Genomic DNA, 15,878 nt, shown 5'->3' on the forward strand with positions numbered 1-15,878 from the left:
AATGGCCTCTGGGAGCCTCAAAACAATTTTGGGAAAAATGTTCTTACAAAAAACAGCAGCAAGTTTTTAATTAATTTACACATTTTTCTGGCTTTTCCATAGTATTTTCGATCAACGCTTTTTAAAGCTTTAATAATCCCAACCAAGAATGTTTATATAATGTCCTTCTTTTTTCTGTTTTTTTCCAGGTGAGTTATCCATATTTCGTATTATGAAAGATCTTCGGATTCTTATAAGTAAAGTTAAGAGCTTCTTTGAGAGCATCATCATGTGAGTAATACTGAAAATCATGTATCATCATCATGTATATCATAATATACTATATTATGATCCCAAGTAAGATATTCTCTTAATCACTTAAGTAAATATTCAATACCTATAACTTTATACAAAGGTGCTCCAAAATATAAGTAGTGTGCAAAAGGGCGAGATACTATTTTCCATGCCTTATCCTTTATGGGATCCAAATTCCCCAAGGCCTTTCCCCCATAACCCGCTTGGCAAATGTCTTGCATTTTCGAAACACACCATGTTGCACACATCATCTTGCACGACAACTGCAGTCGGATTTGTGGATTTGCTTCGAGATTTTCCACAACATTTTCTCCGCCCCCGCGAACACATATATCTTGCCATTGTGCTTCCCCCCCTCCGCCGCTTTCCAAACATTTCCCGATGTGACAGTTTGTTTACAATATGTTTCTCAGGGCGAGGTGGTCTCCTCTGTGTCTGGCAGCTCCATGCGGGCTTTTCCCCGCTTTTCCGACTTGGTGGCTCTTGTCATCACCGGAGAACTGCCCAATTATGTCAGAAAAAGCAAGTGCAGATGTGAACTTTGCCCAGACAGCTGCATCCGCATTTAATTTGATTTCATATCATTGAAATCTTATCTGGTTTGTCAATTACAGAGTGTAATAAATGGTTTCTAGATGGAAACTGCAGGAACTATAGAGGTTTTAAATCACTTAACAAGATGCGCAAAAGTATGCTGTGAAAATTAAATTTACACCCCACTTTTTCATTGTAATTATATATTGTGGCATACTTTTAGGCACAATTTCAAGAGATTTCTTAAAAATCTCATTAAAAACCAGTAAATCAAGTGTCTGTTACAAAATACTTTGATATATTTGGGCAAATTTGAAAATGTAAAATCTTGCTCTTTGGAATCTCAAAATTTCGAAACCACAACCAGCTACAAAGTCTCGCCCATTTCGAACCATCTTTTTCACCCATTGTGACCATTTCAGGGCCATTAGAATTTCTTTGTGGGCATCGCGAATTGTTCTCAACATCGTGGTCGTTGTTGTTTTAAATAATTAATCATTTGGCCTGAAAACCAAAAACGCAGAACCCAAAAATATGCACATTATGTGGCCAGAGTCTAAAGAATGAAGTTTGTGGAGAACAGGATGGGCACCAAGGGATAATAAGAGATGGATAGTGGCCTACACAGAGCCAAATAATAGTTTAGGTATAATTTCTATAATAAAAAATTTAGATGATACTTAGTATTCCTTAATGTTTAGGCAAACCTTGACATATCTTTAAATACTGTCTTAAGGTGTTATTACAATATTGTGAACCTACAATGATTTTTTTAAGGACAAAAAAGGTATATTGGTATTTCAATTGGTCCCACAAGATAAATAATTCTAATAATTAATAATTTTTCGATTTTTTTAAAAAGGATTTTTTTTTGTTCCTAACATTTTTTGTTTTGAGAATTATTTTTAAAGTATTAGAAAATGCTAAGGGGCATTCCCAAAAGCTGATCATACAATTTTGGTATTTCAATTTGTCCCTCAAGATAAACAATCCTATTTTAATAATTTGTAGATTTTTTTAAAAAGAATTTTTTTAAATTTCTAACATGTTTTGTTTTGAGAAGTATTTTTAAAGTATTACAAAATTCGAAGGGGCATTCCCAAAAGCTGATCATACAATTTTGGTCGTAGTAATTTATACAACAATCTTGCAAGTCTTTAAAAAATTCAAAGACTTTTTTCCAGTGTAGAACAATCTGAGAACGGAAAGCAAACCGATATAAATTGCATTATAGGCAAATTAATTGTTTTCACCGGCCACATGGGAGGGGATGAGGGGGATGGCATTAATGGCCAACCCCTAAAATCCGCCCCCCCCCCCCCCCCCCCCCCTTCCTCGGGCAGCACACGCACACATTCGAAGCGGGCGTCCAAGGACATTAATAAGGCCCAAAGGATGTGGTGACATTAATTGCGCGACGAAGGCCGAGCCATTTTGTGGAGGGGAGGGGTGGGGGAGGGTGTTGGCAGGGGGGCGGACAGTCATTACATTTCCATATAAATATTTATCGCATGTGATAATGCCCGCCTTGGGTCGCGGGAACCGGTGGGGTTGACAATAGTTTTTCAATTTATGTTGTAAATGCTCGGCGTTTTGGGGCAATAGCAACCGTCTACAGGGGTGTCTCGAAAAGGGAGACTGTTCTTCAATGTATTTGTAATTGGTCACAAAAAATTGATAACAATTTAAATGTTTTTGGGATTAAAATAAATTTTTAAAAAATATATATTGTGTTGTTTTTAAAGCACTATGTATAAAAAACTCTAAAAATATACACAAATGTGTTTTTTTTTCCGAAAGAATGAAGTTCTTATTCCCGAAAATCCCGTTTTTTTAGCTGCCTACTTTTAAAAACCTACAAAGGTTTAAAAAACATTGAACATTTCTGTAGGACCACTTTTGAACAAACGTTTTAAAAAGGTAGTTGTGAAAATCAAACGAATAAATATTTATAATTTTGAATGTTAAAAAATTTTTTATAAAATGTAAGAAATGTTTCTGGGATTATTTTATTTATAATCGGTTGGTTTCGTATGCCGAGTGCCCACTGTACTTTGCTCCTAAGCCCTGTAACTGTAACGGTAACTGCAATTTGAGCCACATGCTGTCCCGCTTGCACCAGTGCAGCGTCTCAGCCTATCTCGCTCGCACACCCAGTGGGACCTGGCTTCGCATGTGTAATTAAGGCGAAATGGTCAAGAAATCATAATTTAAGTAGGGCCCATTGTGCGACCCTCTTTATGCCCAATACCCATTTTTTGGCCGTTGGCAACATCTGTCTAAGCAAATAGCACATTCATTACATTAATTAATAATTGTATGGCATTAATTTTGATTTATCTGTCTTGCTCTCGTCTCTCTCCCTCCATCTCTCTCTCTCTTTCCATCTCTGTCGCATTCTGGAATGTCAGAGCCAATTTGTCAACTTGGTCAAATGGAAATGGAAATGGGAAGTAAAGTAAAAGCGGCATTCCTTCTGGAATTGGAATATCCCTCTCTTTCTCTTTTGCTCTTTTTGGAGCCAGTTTCTGCTTCAATTGGGATAACAAAAGCAAAAGCTTTGGTCGCAACAGCTGGTCGATCTCTCTCTCCCTCTGCTCTCGCTTACTCCCACTCCCAACTCCTCTCTCTGCTTCTCCTTATTCCTCTTCTTCTTATTCCCGTTCAACTTGCTCGATCGGTCGAGGCCATTCAAAATGTAAAAGAATGTAAAAGAACAGGCCAAACAACAATGAAAACAAAGCGAATAACACAACAGAAAAAATAAGAGGGCAACAAAGGCAAACAGCAATAAGAAAAAAAAAACTTTGACGCAGTTTTTGACGATTTGATTTGAACGAAGGGCTCTCCCACGTTCAAGTTGTGTGCGTGTGCGTGTGCGTTTTTCACATCACATACATACATACGTTCCACTTCCTTGGAAATCGAGCGAACAAAATGATCGCTCTCTTTCCCACTTCGTTGATTTTACAGTGGGCCAAAAAAGCTTAGAAACATTTTATATGAATTTTGGGCCCAAAATACACTTGGAAAACTTTATTTGACAAGGTAACTATTATACTATTAATGCAAATTACTTTCGGTTGGCATTACTAGCTGAACAGTGAATATTAGCTTTTGTGAGTTTTTTAAGGTACAGCCATTCAATGGTACTTCAAGAATGTACCCTAATAATAGTTTTATAGATATCGAACATTTAAAAGCCACTTTTTTTGTGTTTTGTTACAACTCACGTTGATAAAGTAATAAAAACACTTAAATCGCATCAGTTTCCCATACACTGTATTTTAAAACGAGGGAAGGAAAATGCTGAAGTTGCAGCATTCGCGACCTCGCCCAGATTCCCTCATCCGCCCACTGCCACGCCCCCGCACGCAACCGCCTTCGGTTTTTGGCCTTCTCGCCTCTCGATTTGCTAGATGAGTTTGCCATGGCGTCTTTAAATAGTCGCCTGCGTTCATTTTAGTATTTGATGTGGTGCACAGAGAGAAAAATGCAAGCCATACGGAGTCACAAAAAACATTTGAATCAATGAGGGTTACAAATTCTACTGTTCAATTAGTTCCAAGAGATTTTTGAATGCTATAACTGTTTAAATTCTTATACAAATACCAGCAGTGGGATTCGAACCCGGACCTTTTTTATGAAATGGTGCATATTTCTATATTTGAAAGAATGCGGAGTTTAAATGACTTGAAAGGAAAAGTGTACTTACATTTGAAGATCCATGATTTGGTAATTTATCATCAGTTTGGTTTTGGTTACGATGTTCAAAAAAATACAAGAGACAGAAATTACGCACTTTGATAACACCTTGAATCTTATTTATCGCACAAATTTATGATGCAAGTGTAAACGACCTGCTTCTTTTTTTTAACTGTGCAACAGTGGATGTTGTTAATTTTTGTGGCTGTGTGGATGCCGCGTTGCGGTCTGCAATGCAGTTGACCAAAAACAATGCAAACGCTTTTATGGCGGTTTTTCGTGATTTCGATCGCGGCGGCAACAACAAAACGGTGGGTAAAGAAGAAGAGAAAACACATGCGATTTGCGCAATTTACCAGCGGCCTTTGTATTGGTGTGCGTGAGCGAATGTGTTTGCATGTGTGGGCAGCAGTTCATGAAGTATTCATCAATGCACATCACTCTCATTTTGTCTCCATAAATAATAATAATGATTAACTCATAAAAAAGTATCCAAGAACTATTGTTAATATGCCGATTAGTTTTTCATCAATGTTTTGTACGGGAATCCAGCGATGATAATGAATTGTTGATGAATGGGAACTGCAATGAGAGCAAACTAGTTCCACACAAACAAGCACCCAAACACAAGAGCAAGCATATTTTTTGTTTGTGCAATGCCGCAAAAGCGCGCTCTCCTCGGCTCTCTGCTGGTCGTGCGCTCTTCGGTTCCGCTTCGGCTTTTCGTTCGCTCGCTCTCCCAGCGGCAAACTACTGTTGTTGTTCATTCTGATTGGAATGCTCGACGCTAACGGTTCGCTATCGCGGTTGCTTAAAAAAAAAGCTTAAAAACGCCGACAATGTTGTTTGTCAAATTCACACGCGAATAATATCGAATTGCGAATTTTTGTTTTGTAAGTGCGCGGCATTTTTGTTGTGTGTGCGTGTAATAATTAACCAACATTCGGGTGTCGCATGTATAAAAGCGAAAAAAAAAAGCCGAAAACAAACACTTGCAATTATTTTATGCTTTACCGTTCTTTTTGTTTGTGTGGGTGTGTGTACTTGTATTTGTGTTTTTGTGTCTCATTTATTTATTTCAATTCTTCGCAATGCAAATACAAATAATCAAAGAATAACAAAGAACAAGAAAAACAAAGAGGGAAACCGAAAACAAAAATGTTGCTGCCGCTGTTTCTTCTTCTTACTCCCACTTTTACAGGCCGTTTTGTTTGTTTTTGTTTCTCTTTCCGTGTGTGTGTGTGTGTGTATGTGTTTTTTTTTGTTTTCGTTTTTTTTTTTTGCACATAAGTTTTTGCCATAAATGCAAATTGAGCTAAAAATTTTTGTAGAGTTTGGAACGAGTTTTCATTGGGTTGTGATTTTGATTTTGCAAGGCCTGCAGTTTTTTTGAAATCTATGTCGCACATTGATCTTCGTGGGTGACTCATGTTGCCCTCTCTTTCGCCCCCAGTGTGTCCCCCTCTCTTTCTGACTCAGTCCTAGATTCTTTGGAATTATCGCGATTATCACATGTAAAAAGAAAAACACCTAAAAAATACCCGCAAGAGTTGCAGATTGCCTAATACGGTCTTCTGAATTAACAAAAAAAAGTGGGGATATTACAATCTAAACTTATGACTTTTGGGTATTGGTTTGTTGTCAATTTGTAAAATCATGGGTAACCACTTTAAAAACTGTATATACTATACCAGCTTTTAGTAAAAACTTTTAAAGCCATAAACTAACATTTTCGAATCCGAAAACCTATTAATTTCATTAGAAATATGGAATGTGATAAAATATCTTTTAGAAATAAATCCGTAGACCTATTAAATTCATTAGAAATATGGAATATGATAAAATTTCTTTTAGAAATATTGTTTGTAGATTTGAAGAAAGTCTTGTTCCTTAAAGATAATTTGAAAAATAGTTAAAATTTTCTTAAATATGCTATACAAATTTGTAGGTAACTAAATACATCTGTTCCCTAAGTAGTCAATCACCTGTTTTTGTATTTATTTTGGATGCTTAGAACATCCAGCCGTTTTTCTCGTTAACTCCAAAGTTTTCTTGAATATTTGGTGTAAACTAAAAATACCAGATCAACTCTTCATATTCATATTCGGGGTGTAGTCCGAAAATAGCTTGTTGAAATCATAATTTCCTCTGGCAGCACTTTAGTTTGGTTTCTCCTCTCGCTTTTCCACAATCCTTTTCGGTTTTTCCATCATTAATGTCATTCGAGACGATCGGCAAATCAATTTAACAACAAATGTGACGACACTTCAGTTTTCCAAAGAGGGGAAGAACGAAGGGCTGTGGCGAAGAATGGGCAGAAGAATTGCTAGCACATGCTGAGGCCCCTTAAGATGCGATTCTCCTCAGCCGCATTCCAATATGTGTTTAATGGTTAATGGACTGAGACTAGGCCACTTGCGGTTAACGTTTATTAACTGTAAATGTGGAAAAGCACTCACCGAAACCTAAACAAATTGCAGATTGGAGTTGGGCGGGAAAAGCCGCAGGGAAAATCCACGTAGAGTTTTTTGAATACTGCTTTTTATCATTTTTTTGTAAGCTGTTTCTATATTTGTTTATGGCATTTTAAATTTTTTTTTTTACATCTTCATGAAGCGTCTTTACAAAAATGGTCTTAGCATTTTGCCATATTTTTTTTTAATTCCAACATTTAATGTAGCTTTAAATGTAAGTTATTTTCCCGTGTTTGGTCAGTACTGCCATTTTTGCTCTTAGTTTTTCCACCATGAAAATTGTTCAGGTTTTTCCAACACTTTTTGTTGCCCGTTTTGGAGTGTGGAGTTTCATTAACGTGCATTGTACGCTTGAGTGAATTTTCCATTTTATTTACATATCAAGAGGCGATGGTCAGCAATGGGGTTTTTTTTTCGGTTTTATTGTCATGACAACCACTCGAATGAATTGAGAGAATGACTGGCTAAACGATTCTTCAGCAGAAAACATAATAATTAATTCTTAAATATTCTTGATTTCATCCATTTCAATTCAATGAACTAATAACGAAAAGTGCAAACTGTAAAAATGCCATCGAAGCTTCGAAAAATAGTGCAAGAAGTTGCATTTTAAACAATACGAGTAGAAACTCTTTCATCAGTCAACGAACTTGTCATCGCATCCAGAAGCGCGAAAGAGACGGAAGAGCCAGGGAGAGAAAGAGACAGAGTCTCTTCTCCCCTCTGAAATTTGCATAGAGAAACACGAGACAGAAAGCAGCAACATGTAAGTAATGCAAAATTGCAAAAACGACTGAAAAAAGATTATAAATGAAAAATTGTTTCGCTACCAACACAAAAACTGCACTCAATAATGAAGATAAAAGAATTCTTTATGCATTTTTAGGGGAGATTACTTGGGTAGAATTGCTAAAAAGAACTCGGGGTTTACGCTCTGTAAAATATTTTCAAGGCAAATAACGCTAGTGATAAATGTTTAACGGAAAGAAAAACCGAATATTCAAAGTATAAGATTGTTTTGCTTAAAGATACAAATAGTTTAGTACCCAGAGAGAAATATTTAAGTATATTGTTCTTGAATTGAAACCATTCGTTCTTAAAAACCTTGTAAGGACGTTTGGTATTATTGGTGAGAAGAGAAAAGTTAGATTGAGTTTATTTAACAACTTTTTGATAAGTTACACTACTGACTGGACTAATAGTTTATTTTCTTTAGATATATAATGTAAATACCGCCAATTCAACTTTATTCGAGCCAAATAAAAATATTTTCAACTTCAAAAATGTCGTTCTTTTTTAAGAACATTTTCAACTCAGATGAGAACGTCAGGATTTTCTCTGCCTCTGATCGATCGAAATAAAAAAACACCAACTACGCTTTAATCAATTGATAGTGGTTCTCGGCGAATATTGATAAAATAATCATGAGTAACCATGTTTTAAATTTCTTGGATATCATGTATTAAACCTTATCTGCTTGATATTGTATAGACAAATTTAATTTATCAAAAGCTAAATCGACTTATTTTAAAATGGGAAAATGTTTATATCTATACATCGCAGAAATATAATTTTCTGTATGCCCTTATAGATATTGAAACTACGCCTAGGGCAAAGTTAATAATAACTTGATTGCACAATTTTAAAGATATAATACAACCTACCCTAGGCAATTAATGTCTGGTATAGAGATTACATACACATTTCAAAGTGCCCAGAGCGGTTGACTTAATGACGATTCTCACCCTTCGATTTGAAGTCAAATCCCCCTCTAATTGTAATTCCCCCATCCAAAACTCCACATGTGCAACAAATATTCCGGCTTTTCCTTATCAATGGTCTTGCACTGCGCAAAACACAAACAAAGCGCAGGGGAGGGGGTTCTGAGTTTTGGTCAGATAGATGTGACAAAACACGACGGAACGTTTAAGACTCTTACAACAACTGACCCCCTAACATGCCGACATCATCCCAACCAATCAAAGTTGCCACCTGAAAGCGATAAGGGGAAAACATTTTGTTAGGAAAGTTCTTCGATGGAAATGGGGATGGGGGTAGTCGTGAGGGGAGGAAGGCGCCTCAGATATCGACGGTCAATCGATGATGTGCCCAAAAACAACAGGCGACGACGACAATTTCTTTGTAATTTGTTTGTCTGCTTCCCGAAGTCGCGGTTTCCTCCCTTTCCACGATTACTATTTTATCTACACCGAACAACAAATTAAATGAAGTTGAACTCTCGTAAAAAGCAGTTATCTAATGAATTTGTTATAATAGTTCTGATCTCTTAGTAACGTTAGATCACAACATTTTGGAATATCTGCTTCTCTTAACAAAAAACCGAGTTCGATACCCACCGCTGGCTTTATAATTTGAACTTATCTTTTCAGTTGAATGAAAGTAAAAATAATATTTTAATTTTAAATTGAAATGTTTGAACCTTTTCATTAAATGCATCAATAAAAGATATACAGTTGATCATATTTCTACCTATTAAAAAAAAAAAAATTTTTCCCCTAAAGATAAAAAATATCTTAACCGAAATGGGTTCTTATTTTCCCAGTGTATGCGCTGGACAAACATTCAAATAGATTTTGAAAAGCAAACTGAAGTCAAATCTAGATTTCAACCGCAGGCAATTGTAAAGTCAACAACAACAAATTGCATTCTATAAGTAGAAGACGGAATCAACTCCCCATTTCCTCTTTTTCTTACCCGATTTGTTATCAGCTTCGGGCCAATTTGAACTTCCAAGAGCAAAAGAAAGGGCACCTGCCTTATCAACGTCTCCGATTTTTGTTTGGCCCCCACAATACCCAATTCGTAACCCATTTTGTAGTGCCCGTTCCCATTCCAAATGCCACTCTTACATCCCAATAACCGATTACAAAACTCCTCGTCGGTATCTCAATAACTTGGCCATTGCGTAATTCCCAGAGAAATAATGGGATTTTCGTTGTGCATCGAAATTGTAACAGTAGCCGGTCATTTAATTGTTTAAGAATTTGATAGGAGAACGAAGGGGATTTGTTCAGCTTAAATTGATGTTAATAGTGGTTCACAATTTTGATTGACGTATTTCCAAAGAGTTGTGTACACCCCAGTTGTTATGGAACTTTGAAATTTATTTGGATAAATTGTTATGAAAGATGTTTGATTAAAAATACTATATAATTTATTTGTTTCTATTCTCAGTCGTATGCTTTACCTTTTAAATGAATGTTTAGTGATTAAATCATTTTCAAAGCTCATTTGGGCAATTATTTTGATACGAATTCCCATGGTAAATTAAAATTGCTCTGGCCACCGAAATCCCTGAACCTCTTGTAAACAGCGTAAAACTTTTTTCAGGGTCCCCGAGAGTCAGACGATGTACAAATAATTGCGATCTTTAGCATCACTCAATTGAAGCTTGTTGCAAAAAGGCAGGGGCGGGGCTATGACGAGCAACTCAATTCATTTTTTTTTTGGTATTTTTCTGGTTTCTTTTTTTTTTTTTTTTGTTGCCTCACTTCCGTGTACTCTGGCATCTTCTTTGCTTTTTGTTCAAGATACTTCAGACGTTGACGACGCACTGCAAATTGTGGGTTGTCAGGGGGCCACAAAGGGGTTTTTCATACAGAAGGGGCTTAAGGGGGGGACTAAAAACTAAAAACCAGGGAGAATGGGCGATCCGGAGATTTAAGATTCGAGCTAAAAAGGCGGCATCAGACGATGACGAAGTCGCGACGACGCTCTTTCCCATCTTTCCCACTCGAGATTCGGCCTCCGCCGTTGTCGTTGGCAATATTTAATCAAGCCAAGAAGCCAACTGGAAGCACAGCCGCCTACAGGGGGAAATCAGCGAAAGACAAAGCCAACTTCTTGTTGCCGATGCCATTGATAGTTGGTTGGCTGGCTGGCAGCTCGTCTATCTGAGAGATACGCAGATATTCGCAATCTGTGCGCGTGGGCTGATTTGCCTCACCAAACCCGAACTTAAGTCAAAAAGCCCAAGCAGAATTCAAACCCTCGAAATAAATATCTCTTGCCACAACATTGGCACCCCACGTTCAAAACAGGTGACCACATGAGGCGATATGCGTTACTTAACACAATTGTGGTCGAAATATTATCCACAAATTTAAGAGGTTTTTTATAAAGACACCTTTTATAAGGGGGTTTAACTGTTGGTCTGTGGAACATATTGCTTATAGCCAAAAAGCCATACCATTGCCATGAACTAATGTATAGTTAAATATATATAAATAGTTTTAAATGGTATTTTTGACAAAGTATATTAAATATTATTATTATTTATTTAAATATTATTATTTTTATTTAAATACATATAATATAAATATGGGAAGGTGTTTGAGCTTTTTTACCAATATAAAATCCCATTTTTATTGTGGTACTTTTTTAAATGTGCTAATATTTTGGACGCATATGTTTAGCGATTTTCCGGATTCGTGGTAAATGAGAATGTGGCCAAAACCCACAAAGCAAAATACAAAATGAAGGAGAAGGGGAAAGATTTATGAAAAAAGTTTTACGTGGTTGTCTGACACTGTTAAAAAAATATTACATAAATTCCAACTAACTATTATCAAGTATTCTTCAAAAAAAAGCTTACAAGAAGTGTAAAAATATTTTCTATGGATATTAGTTCTATCAGTTCTATTTTATATTTATGCGGTTTTTTAATAATCATCCTTCTATGACAATTTTTGTTGAGCTGCAGAAAACTTGTTAAAGTTAATTTCCTCTTTCCTTTTCGATTTAAACTAGTTATAGTGATATTGATAGCAAAAACAAGAGAAGCGGATGTCTTCGTTTTTTGACGACAGCAACTTTACGTTTTTTGGGTTCTTATTGAAGCATTGAAAAGTGGATGTCACTCAAATGATAAAATCGAAAATCGTTAAGCTTTTAGTGGCTTTTTTTATGGATTATCAAACCGCACTAGCTGAAATGCAAGTGGGTTTATAAAGAGTAACTAAAACTAAACGCGATAAAAAGGTTGTATATTTTTAATGTTACTGCAATCAAATTGTGGAGCTGCACTTCACAAGTCTCTAAAACAGATTCATTCTTTGTTTTTCTTCTAATGGAAAGATCAGATAGGTGAATTTGACAATTTACTTACACTTTACAGCCAGGCATTACGCTTAAATTATAGGCCAAATTTATCTAGTATATCTCAATTTATATACCGGTTGAGATTTAAGAGTTTCCCCAAGACAGATGTTGTTGCGCCAAGAGCAACTTTCTATGCCACAAAAGCGGCAGTAAATTGTAGTTAATGATCCTTTTGTGGATTTCCCTCAGGTAATGGGATAATGAGCTTTTCTCTCCTCTCAGCCATTTTTCCCCAAAGGAGCTGAGAAAATGTTAATTTCTTTATGATATTTTTTCGCCCCCCGTACTAAATGAAGCGCTTAATATCCTCCGACCCTGTAATAATGCACATAAAAATGCTAAATAAAATATAAAAATGGATTATATCGGTGGCACTTTGACTGGCGAAAATTGAAAGTTAAACTGCGGGAAAATGGTGGGAAATCTCTGCCAAAAGAAATGTCAACGAGCGTGAAAGTGACGGGAGAAAGAGGGTGGGGTTTTGTATTTTTTTTTTTTTTTTTTTTGCTGTTTGGAGGGGTGTGTCAGCAATCAAAGTTGAAAATTAGGCAATAAAATTAAACGAACGGCAACGAAATCGGTGGAATTAAAGGAGCGGGGGCGGGCATAACCTTTTGCTTTTGCCATCTCACAATAAACACAAATAAAAAATAAAAGTCGGGGGAAAAAAAGAAAAGGAAAAATGACCGAAAACGAAAAAAAATTGCCGCAAATGGTGGAAAAATTGACATGCCACATGGCCAAGTTGAAGTTTGAGCGGCGTTGCCGCATTTCTCTCGGCACCCGCCCCCCGAATTTTCTGTTTTTTTTTGGGGGGGGGGGGGGAGTGTATTATACTGCCATAAACTATATACCGCAAAACACACACTCCAGACCAGGTTAACTTAACCGAACCGATTGATTTGCCTGCAAGTTGGCCTGACAACAGTTGGTTTTGGCCAACATTTCGTTGCTCTGTTTTGGCATTTTTATGTGAAAGTGGCATGTCGTGGAGTGTTGTGGCTCGTAAATGAAGCGATTTGTAGCTGTCCCACTTAACCAGTACCGAGGGGTTGAGCGGAGCATAAATAATGGGGATTTTCAAGGCCTCGAAGCCTGGGTTTTCACCTCTATTTAACAAGGAAACTCTCAAACTTAACCTATATTAATCTTTTTTCGGCATCCAAATTGGGTTTTTATACATTTTGAGTAAGAAGGTTATGAAGTAATTGTAGAATCTATTTTAACGGCTTTGTTTTTCTCTACATTTTATGTAAATATGTTGATAAGACTTGTAGTTATATCAATTCAAGCTTATTTTACAGAACCCAATATTGTTTACTTGCTAATAAATCAAAATAACATGGCTAACAAGTAATAAAATGAATTTCTGAATGTTTAAAGTCTGTCAAAAATAAATTTAACTCAAATTACTAAATTAAAAGTAACCTTTATACTTTAGTTGTTGTATAAAGTAATAAGCATACATAGTACAGCAGCATAATAAGCTAACTACCAAGTAGTAAAATACGTTCCTAATTGTTCGAAGTCTGTCATAAATAACTTAGCTCAACTAACTTACACAAAAAACCATTTCAAACAGCGTTTTACTTACATTTTTTATAAACTGGGGACAAAAAATTCCAATTACCAGACGTCTGCCGGCAATTTAACTGATTGTCAAAGTATAACTATGTTATTTTCAACCATCCATGTCCTACCGCACGTTTTAAATCACCTCGAAAAGTATCCCTCGAGCGATAGATGCAGTTTTTCGCAGTTTCTAAATGACCACAAAATGCGGTACTGCGTTTGCAATTTAGTAATTTCCAGCTCTGTTTCTTCGCCGGCTGCTCCAATTTGGCCCGGGAGCTGAGCTCATAATCTGCTAAACGCATCATTACAGTGGATGTGGATGTGGATGCTGTGCTGCCTTTTTGCCCCGGGTGAAATAAAGTATCTGATGGATACGGAATGAATGCACCACATGATGTGGGGCGAAAAGTGTGGCAGCAGATTCTGCAACTGCGAGGGCGTGTTGCTCATTAAATTTCCGCTCTCTTTGCAAAATGAAGTGGCCAAACGATGTGTTTGGATGTGGATTGGGATTGGGATTCGGATGCCGATGTTCTCGACTGATGTTGGTTATGCTCTGCAAACTCATAAAATAACTGTAATTGTCGTACCATCGGTAAGAAAACGTTGCCGCACTTCACTCGGCCATTCGAGCCTCAAGTTTTCGCCTCAGTTTCGCCTTAGTTTCGGCTTCAACTTGTTGCCAGTCACGTTTTGTGTCCGTTTCACCTCGGATAAAATGACCAAGGAAAGTGGAAAGAGAGGAGTAAAGTGGGGTATTCCAGTCACCAAAAAAAAAATATGGGAAAGTCATGGGTTCTTGAAAATAAACCATATTGATATTGTATATAAAGTAACAGGTTCTTGAAAACTAAACTTTATCGATATTATATTAAACAGTAACATGCCATCTTGTACCAGTTCTTGGAATGATATCTTTTTCAAAAATATCTAATGTTTGGAAGCAGTCAAGTTCCTTATACCACTATTAACATATTAGTTTCAGTTTTAAATATAGATATATAAACTTTATCGATATTATATTAAATAGTACATGTGATCTTGTACCATTTCTTAGAATTATCTTTTTCAAAAATATCTAATGTTTTTAATCAGTCAAGTTCCTTATACCACTAACAGATCAGTTTCAGTTTTAAATATAATATATTAAGAATAGATTTTTTTCCACAGCTAAAAAACATAGATGGTTATAATATTAAAACACAACACATTCTTATGTATTGTCTATTGGTTCTATATCTTACACTTTCTTAATATTAAGCATCCCTAAATTTTCCTTACACCCTTAAAATGACAACAAAATGTTGGGATTTTTCTAATTTACATGTTTTGCATTGTTTTAGGAAGTATGAATAAAGAACCCAATGATTTTTGTGCTGTGCAGCACCTGCACCTGCTTCTTTGTTAGGTGGTTCCCTCTGCTGGCCGTTCCCTTAACTTTCCGCCACCACCTGCGGCTAAAAAGTACCAGTATCTGGGCAAAGAACACTCACAAACACCGAGGAAAAGTAACCAGAGCATACAAAAGCAAATTTTCTGGTTCATTGCAACCATTCAAACTGTAATCAGATACTAGCCCAGCCACCATCCCCTTTGCCTTCGATTTTCCTTGGATTTTTTGTGTGTTATTTTTTATCTGTGAGTGGGGACGGGCACATTCCAGCAGAGCAGGTTGCTCAGGTCTTCGACTGCAGCTTTTTTCTCTTTTTTTTATTCATTTTTTCAATCGAGTGTGGGTGAGGTATTAACTGAGGATCGATAGAGAACGGGTTCATAAATAAGAAGTATCTCAAACATACGGGCGATTATTGACCAATAAAAAACGAGATGAAAATCATTGGCATAAAATAATCTTGGGTTAAGAAATGTTATAAAAAGTTATATTCGTACTTTGATCTATATGCCTGGTTTCCAAAATGTTGTGAAAGACTATGTAGGTATTTTTCTTAAGTTTAAAAACATTTTGTAAATGCCCAATGGTATACATAGCTTTCTGACTATGCCATTTATGTAAACCATTTCAATTATCTCCCGGAACTTCAGTTGCTGCAACAGCAAAATCATCTGTTAACTCTTCAAACTCCCCTTCCTCCAAAAGCAATTAAGATTGACCCAACGACACCCTTTTCGCACTTGTTCATTCCACAGCTCGTGGCAATAACCAACGATCGTGCC

General features: G+C 36.5%; 1 protein-coding gene across 5 annotated transcripts in view; it reads left to right on the forward strand.

The window, feature by feature from the left end:
• The window catches only part of spri (Src homology 2 domain-containing protein sprint), a 123,168-nt gene that overhangs the window by 48,599 nt on the left and 58,691 nt on the right, over positions 1 to 15,878 (forward strand). For 2 of the 5 annotated variants that reach the window (XM_017086753.4, XM_017086752.4), the window contains exons 1-2: positions 5,283 to 5,426; positions 7,562 to 7,773. The exons of the other annotated variants lie outside the window; for them this stretch is intronic. Coding sequence is in view for 1 of the 2 variants with exons in the window: in XM_017086752.4 (XP_016942241.2) it covers positions 7,772 to 7,773 (2 nt within the window). In the remaining variant the exon portion in view is untranslated. Of the gene's footprint in view, positions 1 to 5,282; positions 5,427 to 7,561; positions 7,774 to 15,878 lie in introns of those variants that run through there. 5 annotated transcript variants of the gene reach the window in all.

The sequence above is a fragment of the Drosophila suzukii genome, chromosome X (assembly GCF_043229965.1).
Source record: "Drosophila suzukii chromosome X, CBGP_Dsuzu_IsoJpt1.0, whole genome shotgun sequence".
Taxonomy (NCBI): Eukaryota; Metazoa; Arthropoda; class Insecta; order Diptera; family Drosophilidae; genus Drosophila; species Drosophila suzukii.